Source organism: Phoenix dactylifera, chromosome 17, assembly GCF_009389715.1.
Source record: "Phoenix dactylifera cultivar Barhee BC4 chromosome 17, palm_55x_up_171113_PBpolish2nd_filt_p, whole genome shotgun sequence".
NCBI classification, from domain to species: Eukaryota; Viridiplantae; Streptophyta; class Magnoliopsida; order Arecales; family Arecaceae; genus Phoenix; species Phoenix dactylifera.
This window is the reverse complement of record NC_052408.1, coordinates 7,494,286-7,507,642: the sequence shown is the minus strand read 5'-3', so window position 1 is coordinate 7,507,642 and position 13,357 is coordinate 7,494,286. Positions and strand designations below refer to the sequence as shown.

General features: G+C 37.5%; 1 protein-coding gene across 1 annotated transcript; it reads left to right on the top strand.

The window, feature by feature from the left end:
* The first annotated feature begins 6,369 nt into the window (after nt 1-6,369).
* On the top strand, nt 6,370-13,227 carry LOC120104193 (BAG family molecular chaperone regulator 7-like). The gene is made up of 3 exons (XM_039114827.1): nt 6,370-7,281; nt 9,497-9,772; nt 12,662-13,227. The coding sequence occupies exons 1-3, from the start codon at nt 6,478-6,480 to the stop codon at nt 12,866-12,868; spliced, it is 1,287 nt and encodes a 428-aa protein (XP_038970755.1). The 5' UTR covers nt 6,370-6,477; the 3' UTR covers nt 12,869-13,227.
* Nucleotides 13,228-13,357: the final 130 nt, after the last annotated feature.

Here is a 13,357-nt window from a genome sequence, read left to right as displayed (position 1 = left end):
ATTTAAACATTTCTGATTTCTTTTCTTCATTCTGCTTTCTTTCAGGCATATAGATACACTAATGAAAATAACAAGGAGAGCCATTGGAAATGTCTCCTAAACATCCTCCTTTTAACTATCTTATGACTTCAAACCTCCCTCTCTCTCTCTTTTTTTTTTGATTGCCTTCTCCTCTTAATCTTCTAGTTAACGGAAGCTAGAGCCAGTTGACGAGTTGCCTGTGTGATGAATGAGACCATCCTGAAATCCATCGTGTTGCCTATCACCCAAGTGTAACCTTTGTAGGCTAGAGCTAGAAGAAAATGCTTTAAAGAACTATTTTGAAGTAGGATTCCATACCGCATAGTACTATATTTCATCTTTAGAAACAATTTTTGAGCAACATGATTTTCAAAAGCATACATTCCGGAGTTCCAATTTATTATCAAACTGTAACCTAGATTCACATCACATCGATAATCTAAGTCCAAACACTTGGTACGTGACCTCATAATTTTAACCCATCTCAACTGGCAGTTTGATGTTTATCTTCTGACCCTTCCCTATATAAGATTACACTGGAATATTTTTAAATTTAAAAATTATGATTTTATATTTTTGTGAATTTTTGAATTTTAAAAGACTTCAAATTTTTTAGGATGTTTTTGGTTATTAAGAAAGGGAAAGTTCAAAAATAGGAAGTTTCGAAGATAAGGAGAGAAAAATATAAATTTGAAATTTTTTATTCGAAATAGAAATATTCAACTTCATGAGTTCACGTTCTTTTTGAGATTTTATTGTACAATCATACACCTTATATTACAGAATGACTATCAATAATATCACCTCTTTTGGGCATATTAAAATTCATCCTAAATCGTATTAGTTTAAAATAAAATATTTGTCTTCCTTCGCATGAATCTTCCATTGTATTACCCACCGCACATATCTCAAAGTGCTCCGAATTTGGTCATTCATCTTCCTGCACAGATCTCCAAGCGAGAAGCCGATGATCCAATGGTGGATTCGTGTAAAGGAAAGTGAATTCTTCTTTTGCACGAAAGATGCAACTCAAGTCCTTCATAACATATATAATGCAAGTTCTTGATATGCAATTCCTTCAAAACTTGGTCATTAGAAAGCAATTGTAGGATATAGCAGCTGTTGCCACTAGAATCTAAGCCGAAGTATTGAGGTTGATAGGTGACCGAGGTGAAAAGGTGAGGTCGGTTGCACTTCGAGCTAGAGAGTCGGGCTGATGAATAAAGCACTTGTGATGACTCTATTAAACTTCGGTGATTTCGGACCAATCTGAAATCAGAAGTTCTTTTGTCGGAGTTTGTCTGACAAGGAACCCTTCGACGCTCAAGTCAATCGGATTCTAAAAAAATAGTGGAAGAGAGAGAGGCAAAGTTATAGAGAGTAGAGTGGAGAACGACTTACCTGAAGGTCCTTCGGTCCTTTTTTTATATAAGATGGGGTCAGTATCCATTACGGAGACTAGCGGGACGTGCAATATCTGCTAGGTAATACTCCCACATCGCACACATGGTGACAACTATTTTAATTGTGTAATAATGGCTAAGCTGGCGTAACCGCCACCAAGATTGTGGCCACATTCTTAATAGGCATTAGTTACCCTTAAACGGACTTCAATAGGAGACATATAGCTCTTCTCCATTGTTCGGTTGGACCAAAACAATATTTTAGTTCCGAGGTAAAACACTTCAGATAATACCGAGGTTAGACACTTTGGCTTATATTGAGGTTAGGTTGATAAATATACACTATATGAGCAGCCAATTCATTTAAGTTATTTGAGGGATGGAAGGTGTTGAAGCTACAGAAGCTGTAGGTGTAGCATTAGTGCACCCATAGTCCTTATGGGAGGTAAAACACTTTAGATAATACCGAGGTCAGACACTTCGGTTTAAACCGAGGTTAGGTTGATAAATATACACCATATAAGCAGCCAATTCATTTAAGTTATTTGAGGGATGTAAGGTGTTGAAGCTGCATGTGTGGCATTAGTACACCCAAAGTCCTTATGGGTACATCAAAATATATGGACACAAATATAAGTCATACAACTAGAAGCATACACTGCCGTTGAATGACGGTCTTCATGATGAACACAACCTTTTTATGCAATAGAACAAGGTGATATAAAGCGAGCTATTAGAAATCGAACCTCAACTAAATGTTCAATTACTAATGCAAACAACACACCATTGAGAAATCCATTGTGCAGCATGTTATACAAGTGCTGCTATCATTAGAAACCCTACAAAAGTAGTATAGAGTTAATTGAAAAGCATCGAGAAGCTCTCATTTGCCTCAACAATAAATGTGACGGATTAAGAAAAAAACAATTAGGTTATAATTAAATGAGGAATCTATGTGATGAAGTACAATAGTTTGAGCTTCAAATAGCATAATCATATGTTTATAATGATTTTTTTTAACAACAATATGCATGGACAAGTTTCCTTGCATAGGCGTGGATTAAATACCCTATTCTATTTATTTTAAGTATGGTTTTAAATAACGGCATTGTAACCATTGCAACGGCCGCTATAACGTTCTTAGCCATCCTTTGTTACGTTTTTGAGATAAATAACATGGTAAAATATAATGGCCCACTATAACATAGATAATGGTCCTTGTTTTCACTAGTATTTCTTTTCAATAAAATAGAATTGCTTTCAAATTTCTTTTTTTTTTCCTCACAATTCTTTGCAAAAGTGATTGTATGCTCTTAAAAACTACATTATTTTATCTAATAAAAAATGGAGAATGTAACACCATTATTCTTCTATTATTGCTAACAATGTTATAGTAACCATTATTTTGGTCATTATTTTAATAAACTTTTTTAAAAATCTGCCTTCTAGATCAATAGCATCCATTATAGTCATTATAATAGTTCATAACAGTCTTGATGGGGGCTGTTATAACTTACTCATTATAGCCATTATTTCTGAGCAGCGAGGTATCACCAAAATTTATCATATCTTACTCATGCGCAAAGGGACAATACTTTTTATATGAACTTGACGTATTGGGAACTATTTATATCGCAGTATATTGCAACTGCAATCTTATCCTTGATGTCAAACACATGGATAAGAAGAAAATCCAATATGCATCAGAAATAAAACTCTAATAAGATCTAAACTTTATAGATATTGATATCCATTCATGGGCTTTCTTGGCATGCCATTCATAATACAGATTTGTTGGTTGTAGGAGTGTAAATGAGCCGAACAACTTGCGAGCTACTCAAGCTCAAGCAGCTCGAATAGTTTTTCGAGTCGACCTTTAGTAGCAAAATACTCGGCTTGAAAGCTCACGAGCTTAATCAAATATATATATTTTTAGTAATATTATATTTTATTTATCATATATTATTAAATTAATATTTTTAAAAAATAATATTATGTTATATTTTGTTTTAAATATATTTTTATTATGACCAAAACTCGAATTCGAGCTCGAGTATGGCTCGGATAATATTTGAGTCGAGTCGAGTTGATCTCGATTATTACTATTTTTTTATCGAGTCGAGTTCAGGTTTAGATTTTAAAGGTCAATCGATCTTGAGTCGAGTTTCGAGTCCGCGTATTTTGAATCGAGTCAAACTCGAGCCTTTAGCTTGGCTCACTTGCAGCCTTAGTTAGCTGCATAACATCTTTGACACACATACACACAAGAATGCAGAGGAACTGCAACTGTAATATTCTCTTTGATGCCAAACACATGGATCGGAAGAAAATCCAATATCCAACAGAAGAAAAACTGTAATAAGATGTAAACTTAAGAAATAGTTAGTACAGGATAGTTACAATTGGGAGAGAGAGTTTTAAAATTTTAACTCACATCTTCGTCTGACTGTCTGCTATGTATTGTGATCCCAATATATCGCAACCTAAAAAATTTTCTGATATATTGATGCAGACAGTGATATCCATCCATGTGCTTTCTTCTCATGCCATTCATGATGCAGGTTTGTTGGTTGCATAACTTCTTAGAGATAGACACACACCACAGAAAAGAAGGCAAAGGGGCTTGTTTCTTGTAATTAATTTACCAAAAGTTATCAAATTTCTCAAAACAAAAGAAGTCAGATCAAAGTTTATCACAGCAGGTATTAGTGCTCTCTTTTCTCTCTCTAGAATATAGTATTAGTGGTGTATTGGTGTAATTATTTGTAGTTGATCCGAATCATGCCAATTATAAAATGACTGATAAATTATTTGAAACTGCTGTTGAATAGAATAAGATATATCACTTTAAGTAGAATGATTATTTTGATGATATATGGTGTATATATGCTTGTTGGTTTTTTTGAGCAATAATTTACCAAAATGTTGGATAGTTGATATACGATTTCATGATAATTATATTTATTTAAGTATTAGTTATCTGCTAGTTTCTATTTTTTAAAATAATCTATATTGGTGTATGTGGGGAAAGCTTACTGAGCTATTAGTATATACCACTCTATTAATTTTTTTATAGAGTCGTTAGATGCTTAGTACTTAGCTATGATTGTAGCTTATTAGTAAGAGAAGAAATAGTTAGAGCATCATTAATACTAGTTAAATAACCAAAATTTATAATTGGATAATTTTTGTTACTTGTTAATGATAAAATTATTTTATTTTATTTTGAAATAAGAATCACATTGCCCAGTAATATTGAGGTTAAGTTTGTAGGCCTCACATATTTTTATAGATTTTGTTATAGAGAATACGCGATTGTGTCATGTGACCAGTCAAGAGATGCGATAAAAAATAATTTTTATGAAAGAAAATACTATTTTGTAGATATGCGAACAGATGAAGCGCTAAAGGACCACTTGAATTTTAGCTTAACAAGATGGGGTTGTTTGGTTGTTTTGATTATAGATATTCAGGTTTTGGATGATATGTTAAAATATTATCAACAAAAATGGATGAACAAATGTCTTAATTAATTCATTTGACATTGCCTTCAATTTGTTTTTAATGCTAATTAGATTAATTTAGACAATCTAGCTCATAAGAGCTTCATGCCTTTTGAAACTAAACAATTAAAACCCTCATATAATTCCACTCACAAGATAATGTTACATTATTAGGACAAACATATACATGGAAATTTCTGTCTAGACATTGCATAGGTAGTCTCCTCAACCCTTCAAACACGTTATATATGTATTTGTTTTGCTTTTTCTAGACAATCTGCCAAGTAGAGTGGATTAATTTTGATAGCAATACTATAGCAAGGTATAGAGACAATACCATGGTTGAAAGGTAGCATTATGCTTCCAAAATGGGTCGAGAGCTCAAAATAACAACAATCAAACTTTTCAATCGGCACAAATCAATACCCAGACTCGAATTATAGAAAATTCGACTCATAGGTTAGTCCACTAATTTCATTCATATCAACAATAATATGATAGCTAATCACTATTTTTGTGTTTACACACACGCGCGCATGTATGTATGTATGTATGTATGTATGTATGTATGGCTATGAAAATATAAAATTAAAATAGAGCGGGTGAAGCTAATCCATTCACATGCAACCTTTTAAGACAACCGAAAAAGTAGTAATGGCAGTGACCTCTTCATTTTAATATCACATTTTGCAGCTCATGCAACGTCCTCCTCCCCACAAAGCATGAGAAGCCGAGATGGACGGACATGGGCGACCGGGAAGCAGACGTGGAAATCTGCGTCCACACAGTAAAATCATATGGGTGCAACAGGTAACGTCAGAGAGAGGAACAGATAACGTCAAACAGATGAGCTGGACTTCACTCATCCTCCTCGAATTCTGCCAGCCACCTTTTAACCCAATCGGCGCCTCTCCCCCTGTTTTCTTTGTCCGGAATACCTAAACCACACCGAAAGAAAGCCCCGCAAGTGAACCCACTCGCCAAACGTACGGCTCTGGATCTGAGGGGTGGGTGTCCATTTCGGTTCCATGGCATTTTCTCGGAAACACCCTACCAATCTCGCAAATTAATTTTTCTATTTTACTAGTTCCAGAAATAAGTATTTCCGTAATTTTTCGGAAAAGCCCAGGCCATTTTCAAGGAGACCTCACGTCGAAGAAATGCGGCGAACCCTCTGCCGGTTGTCCGCCATTGCTTTCCCCCGTTTCACGCGATGGCGACCATCTTCCCTCCAATTTCGCCGCTCAGCTGTCTATTCCCGAGCACCAAACAGCCTTATTAACCAACATGCAACGCTTAGACTGGTTAACGAAGTGGGACCCGCAATGTATCACATTTTTCCTGTCTGAAACGGAACACCTGATCTTGCTCAACTTATCATATACCCATTCTACCCCTCCCCGCCATCATTCCTTCTTTTTGTTTTTTTTTTCCGTCCTCCTCAAAAACACTGCTTGCTCATTTCCTTTCCTGTTCTCCTCTTCTCTCCAAGAAGTCTACCTAAACCCTAGCAAGCTTCGGTCGCGCTGAGTTACGCTTACCTCCTAACGATGAGCGGTTTCAGGCGCTTCGAGCTCCTTGACTCCCCTTGCTCCTTCCTCTACCGCGAGAGCTATCTCTGGTCCCCCACTCCACCCTTCTTCCCCCCCTTCTCCTCCTCCTTCGCGGGGGCGGCGGCGGCTGCGATCGCCGATGAGGAGGTGGAGCGCCAGCTAGGGTTCGCCGCGGATCTCCTAAACCCTATCCCTGACCCCCTCGATCTCCCCGTCCAATGCCTCCTGCCCTCGCCGGCGATCTCTTCCTTCGATCTCTTCGACACCGCCGCCGATCTGATCCACTTTCGGCGGTTCCAGGAGCGGGCGGAGACGGAGGTCCAGCTCCGGAGCCTCTGCGATCGCGTCACCGCCCTCGAACTCGGGCTCGGGCGGGCCCTGGGTTCCTCTTCCTCCAGGCTCGACCGTAAGTACACATGGACGGCGGAGATCAAGGGGGCGAAGGAGGAGGGGTTTGATCGGAAGTACAAGTGGGTGGCAGAGGCGAAGGGCGGGGCCGAGAGGAACTTGAAGTGGAAGGCGGAGTTCAAGGGACAGAAGGAGGACGGGTTCGATCGGAAGTATATGTGGTTGGCGGAGAAGAAGGGGGAGGCGGATCGGAACGTGAAGTGGACTGCAGAGATCAAGGGGAAGGGGAAGCACGCGCCGGTGGCGCACGCGTATACGTTCAAGGCGGTGGAGAAGTCGGCGGCGGCGGAGGAGAAGGGGGAGAAGAAGGGAAAGAAGAAGGAGAAAGAGGCGGCGGCTCCACGGGTGGTGGAGATCGAGGACAAGAATCCGGGCGCCATCGCCATCAGGAAGGTTTGTGATGTCCGAACGATGCATTAAGTTAAACACTTTTTAATTGGTTCGGTCGTTTTCATCATAAAAATTCCCATGTTTAGAAGTTACCAGGGGTATACGTGCACAAAAGTCAGTTTTTTGTAGCTTATTTTGAAATTTAGGAAGTAGTTTAGTAGAATTTGAATTTTTTAAAGGTTAATTAGAACTTTGTTAAGCCCATCAACCAAAACATTAACTTTTTAAATTTAAATGTTTAGCTTCTGTCATAAAAGTTCTCATTTTGTTCCAGTAAAAAAAAATTTTATGGGGGTATATATGTGCGAAAATCTTTTTTTTTTCTTACTAGAATTTACGAAGGACTTTAGTATAATGTACATATTTTTAAGGTTAACTTAGAATATATTGTGTAGCTAGTTAACCATTTTTCTAATCAGGTATAGTTGTTTCTATCGCAAAACTTCTTTATTTTCTGTAAAGGAACTTTCTAGTTTCCAGGGGTATATGTGCAAAAGCTGTTTTTATTTCTTATTTCAAAGTTAAGAAAGGAGCTCAATACTATATGAGTGTTTTTAAGTGTAATTGAAACAGTGTGTATATAGCTCGTTAACCAAAACAAAGGTTTGAGAAACGGTGTGGGAGATAAATGTTGCAATGTGGAATGCAGATTAAATGTATATTGGGAAAAGTATTTCTACCAGTTAGCACTCCATTCTCCTTTCAGCTCACTGTCCTATGTGGCATTGGGAGATTAGTGAAATAAGCTGGGGTTTGGTGGTGGTAGGTGGAGCCCAGGTGCGGTTTGGCTAGAAGTGCCATATCAATACTTGACCGGGGTGGTGAATGGAAAGGTGACCTTGAGCATTTTTCTCATGGAAAGTGGATTGCTTGGTAACTGTTACTGAAAGTCCTTTTAAACTATTCCAATTTTATAAGATATAGCAAGCAAGCATGGTAATTTATTTTCCTTGTCTTTGATCTTTATTATGGTTGGTCATGTTGTATATATCTACTTGAAATTTGCAAGTGGCCTTGTTAATTGAGGCATAACACCTGTTTTTTCTTTTTTTTTTTTTTTGTGGGTGGGGGGGGGGGTGTGGAGGGAGAGGGGGGTTACCTCTGCACCCAAGGTGAAAGGTTAAGGCTTGTTATTGTTCTAATATGTGTTCTACAACCATTTCCAATCAGTCAGATGCTTGTAAAAAATTTAATGGTTGTAGTTGTCTCAATTTTTTTGTACTAGCAAGCTTTGTTCAGGTCTTACATGGTTGAAAACATTGTATCATAATATATTTAGGAAATTGGTTGTGAAAGAATGAATGGATCAGGCTTCAAGACACCCTAATTGTTTTCTTATGATTATAAGAAAAGAGGATGTATTCTGCTACATCAGCTGATTCCATACTCAATCTTTGGTGAAACAAAAAGGTGAAACAAAAAGCAACGAGCTTTTGTTCTTAATTTGAATGATTATCCAATCTAATTAGATGTTAAAGTTAGATTAGTGTCTGATGTGCCAAATGAATCATTGTATTTTATGGAGGATTAATAATTATGAGTCATACTTGGCATTTAGGTATCTATTGCAAAATACTATATTGCATCACAAAGAATTCCTATCGTTAAAAGGGTAAACCCTAAACTGATCATATGATAACTCCAATAATCCAAACACCGAGTCAATTGATATTTGTTGTAGTGGAAATGTAATGGAATATTTTTTGATCTATTCATGGGGATTTCCTAAACATCCCATTCCAAAAATAGAAATAGTTCCAGTACCAATAGGTTTATTGACAATACCTTTTTTGAAATGTAAGCAATTTGCAAAATCCATTTCGCCGTCCATGAAAGGGTATAAGAATAGGCAGAAATCTATTCTATATGCAACCCCCTCCCTCCTGCCAATCGGCCCAATCCTGTGGCCCTCCATTTGATATTATGGTGTGGTTGGGGAGTGGCTCGATCTCCAAGTGCAAATTCTGCTTATCTCTTGGTAACTTGAATCAAATTATCATGAAAATGTCAAGGAGGAATTTTAATAGATGGCTGACACCAAGAATTTGGTAAACTGGACTGAAATGCCTTCTATAATTTAGGTTCCTATGTACCAATTTGTATAAAATATAACATAAATAATTTAAAATTGGATGCTTATTTTGTGAGTGTGCATGCTATATATATTATTATTGGCAACTGATATCTGATAAGATTGTTACTTTTTGGCTGTTGGAAGGCTTTTGCCAAGAGCAGTTACAAGGGTAAGAAGAAGGAATTATCGCCACAAGATGCTGCCTTGATAATTCAGGTGACTTTCAGGGCCCATCTGGTTCGGCGTTCTCAAGTGCTTCGTTGCCTTCGCGATCTGGCAGTGGCCAAAGGCAAACTTAAGGAAATCAGGACCTTATTCTATAATTTCTCTTATCGTCGTCGCATAGCAAATGATGAGGAAGAACGCCAGAGGTTCTCTGAGAAAATTATTGTTCTTCTCCTCACTGTTGATGCCATTGAGGTAATCTCTGAACCCCATCCAAAGTTTTATTACAATCTTATTTACTTATCATTGCTAATCTAATGGCTTCAAATATGAAATGCTACTTCATTATGTGCTGATGTTGCCACATAATATCTATCATGCATCTTTCTTTACATGCCAAATTTTTCTCCTCCCCTGAAAACAATGTTGTATCAGAGAGATAATATTTACATGCAATAGCTTCTCAAAATTAACAAAATCTGAGCTTTTGTTGATTTATGAGCTAAGGATCATTGAACCTAAGTTGTTATTTCCATAAAAAAAAATTAGTGTCTTTGATGAAATGATGATTAGAAGAAAACACTTCACCATCTCCTCTTTTTTTTGTACAAAGCAAACCCCAATTGAGCCTAGCATTTCATGTTTGCATAGGTCTATGAGAGCAGTTCTTTTAATGCAGGCACCCAAAATGGTGAATTACACTGTTGCTGATACAAGATTAACTTGGGATGGTTTGCTATGGCATCGATGGACCTATGGAACTGAGAAGTCTATGGTTTAGGTCAATTGATCATCTCACTGATCTGTTACAGAAAAGATGGCAAAAACATGTCAAGTTTCTTAAGCAACAAAGAGGATTTGTAAACCTGCAAACTGTTTTGGGTGTTCCTACGGATGTTAGGAAAGTGGATTCCAGGTAGGCCCATTGTTCACAAATGGTAATACAATCAGGAATGAAGCATTGAAAAGTGAGTAAAAATGGTGTTGGGGGAGGGGGGATAAATAAATCAATCAAGTAAATAAATCAATCAAATTACGAGAAGCTTCATAAAGTGCTTTCTTAGGAGTTAAACTTCCAGTCATCCATATTTCTAGAAAAAGTGTCTTTTGTTTTTCATTCTCATTACCATAGGAATGAATACTATGATTCGCGTTTCGAACAGACATGGATACAATATCTTAGGATAGCTTCCATTTGGAGAGTTATTTGCTGATTTCATACGATATCCGAGATCTCTCTTGATTTGTAATCCAATACATAAATCAATTGGTTCTGTTCGGTTAGCTATATGTTGTGTCATGTTAACTGTTTCCACGTAGGATGGTGAGATTATATCTTGAGTGATCATGTATCTAGGACCCCTGATGCAGACCTGTCCCTCGATTTGATTACTTATGATTTCGAAAATCAGGTAAATAATTTAAAGAAACAATGGCAAGTAAGTAAATTGTGAAGCTAGAAAATTGCTTGCAATTTAAGAGATCGGAAAAATTACTCTCTCTTTTCTTTCGAACTGTGGAAGGAGTTGTGCCCACTCCTTTCTCCTTTTCTACATTCTCCAAATGTTCTTTTTGCCTCCCCACTTGAAGCTGTCTGACTCAGTCTCTCCACTCTCTGTGCCATCTTTCTTGCTCTCTGCGATAAGCACCCCTTCCACACTCTCCTGCACCCTATTCTTTTTCCTCTACACATTTGTGTCCTGTATTTCTTTCTCACTGCCTTGTAATGCTTGGTTCATGTCTGTTTCATAAGTCATGTTGGATGGTTCTCTTTATTTGAGCTAAAGTATCCAAAGGGGTGCTGTATTGACAGCTGCTTTTGATATTGGGCTGAGGTTATAGTTGCAAACTTTTATCAATTATGATTTTTGGTTAGCAATGTTGGTAATATAGGTTGCAGGCTTAGCCCATATGCTGGCATTGTATTTAACATCTTGTGTGCCTATATAAGATTTTTTTGCTATTTATGCCCCACGTCACTACTTGCTGTGTATGCATGCCTCATCTATTGTTGGGAATGATGTTGAATTTGAAGTCCTATTAGAAATATGGGTGAATGGACTATGTTGAATGAGATTTATACTATTAGGTTGCTAACACATGTGACATGTGTCAAGTGTCTAGAGTTCCACATGCATTGCCTGCATAAGTTACAAATTGGTGCTATGAAAGTTGTACCCTACATATTCCTAAATTCTACAGAGTTGCCAGTGTATGTGGATGTAGATATAAAAGAATTGACATAAGTTCCATCATGTACAAAGGTTCTCTGGATGCGCTTTAAGGTTCAGATATAGCAATACTTTCTTTTTGTTACAAAAAAAATGCCTGTATAATTTTTTTAATCGGATAAGTATGCAGCCAGTCATTACCAACAGATAGTTCAATTGGCTGGTACCATCCTCTCCTAGTGAGGGGTCTCAGATTTGAACCTGAGTGGTGGTGAATCACCACTATATTCTCAAAAATGTGCAGCTAAGCATCAAGTGAGATTCATCGATTTTCTTCTCTATTGTGCAAGTTCTTTCCCTACTGCCTCCTGAAAACTTGGTAGCACTTCAATTTGATAGTCATAGTGCAGCATTGCTGAGCCATGAGAAGAATTGTAGTGGCTCTCATCCCTTCTTCTTTTGCTTTTGCTTTTTTCTTTCTTTTTTTTTTTCTGTTGGGGGGATTAGACCTCTCATTTGTATGCTGCAGTTAATAAATGAAAATTTTAAAAACCAATACAAATATATGGACTTGCAACGTTTGTATTGTACTCTGATCTCCATAAAAGATACCTAGAAATCTCTCTGGTTGCTTCGAAATTCAAGCTTTTGTAGTTGGTATTAAGGTATCAACATCCTTTCCAGCTTTTTGACTGATTCTGACAACTGATTACCACTATATGCATTGAACTTGATGGTAAACTTTGGCATTTGGGGCGGAAGCTTACTATAGATTCTTATGTTTTGCAACTCGTTGTTGTCCAATTCATGTAAGAAATTGGATTCAATAGTTCAGGAATTTTCTTTACCCTTAGGTGAATCACTTTTGCATTTTCATGGAGTAAGTTGACCTTCAAACCATATTATATTTTGTTCAACCTTCATTACTATATCTTCTCTATCTGATTTCTTTTGTCAATTGCTGCTGTGTTAGGGACCGGATTATATGGTTCGAGCAGCAAAGAAGTCAATGGTTGAGGAGCTAGAGGCAATGCTTGAGCTTGTGGATCCACAGCCTCCTGGTAAGCTGGGTTCCTTGAAGCGTAGAAGATTTGATCTTCCTGATTGTGGTCCCATTCCGAAAGAGCTGATCGCTGGTGTGGAAGTGGTTGTCCAGATGCTTGAACAAGAAGATAATTAGAGCAATGCTTTCTAGCGAGATGATAAACCTTCTACCGTGAAACCTCCTCTCTGAGAGAGGTTTTCAGAGGGTCTGTGGTTTTTCTGAGCATGATGGATTCTGCTTAGGACATCTTTGTTGTATGGTTATGAGTTGAGATATGAAACTTATCAGGAAGGCTTGCTAGACGAATTTTTCTTTTAAGTTAGACAAACGTGCTACTACTCTTGCTTAGTCTATGATAACTCAAATTATGGTGCCACTGCTGCTATCATTTGCTGTTAATCCGACAGTCATCATGCCTGTGGATTAGCAGAAGCTTTGTGGAATCTGTATGCTCTAATGCTTTTTAATGCCAGTAGTAGTTTCATTCCTGATCATGCAGTCTATATCTCTTATATGAACAGTACATCAGTCTTGAACACGAGCTGGTAGCAAACTGGATCTTTAACAGTTTTTGCTGGAGTGGACTATTCCAGACTCGTTCTCAAATCTCCGCTTTGACCTGTG

Excerpts from the sequence above, each read along its gene's own strand:
- LOC120104193 (XM_039114827.1), top strand. The coding sequence starts at position 6,478 with ATGAGCGGTTTCAGGCGCTTCGAGCTCCTTGACTCCCCTTGCTCCTTC. Across the intron at positions 7,282-9,496 it reads GCGCCATCGCCATCAGGAAG|GCTTTTGCCAAGAGCAGTTA; the intron begins GTTTGTGATGTC and ends GGCTGTTGGAAG. Across the intron at positions 9,773-12,661 it reads TCACTGTTGATGCCATTGAG|GGACCGGATTATATGGTTCG; the intron begins GTAATCTCTGAA and ends CTGCTGTGTTAG.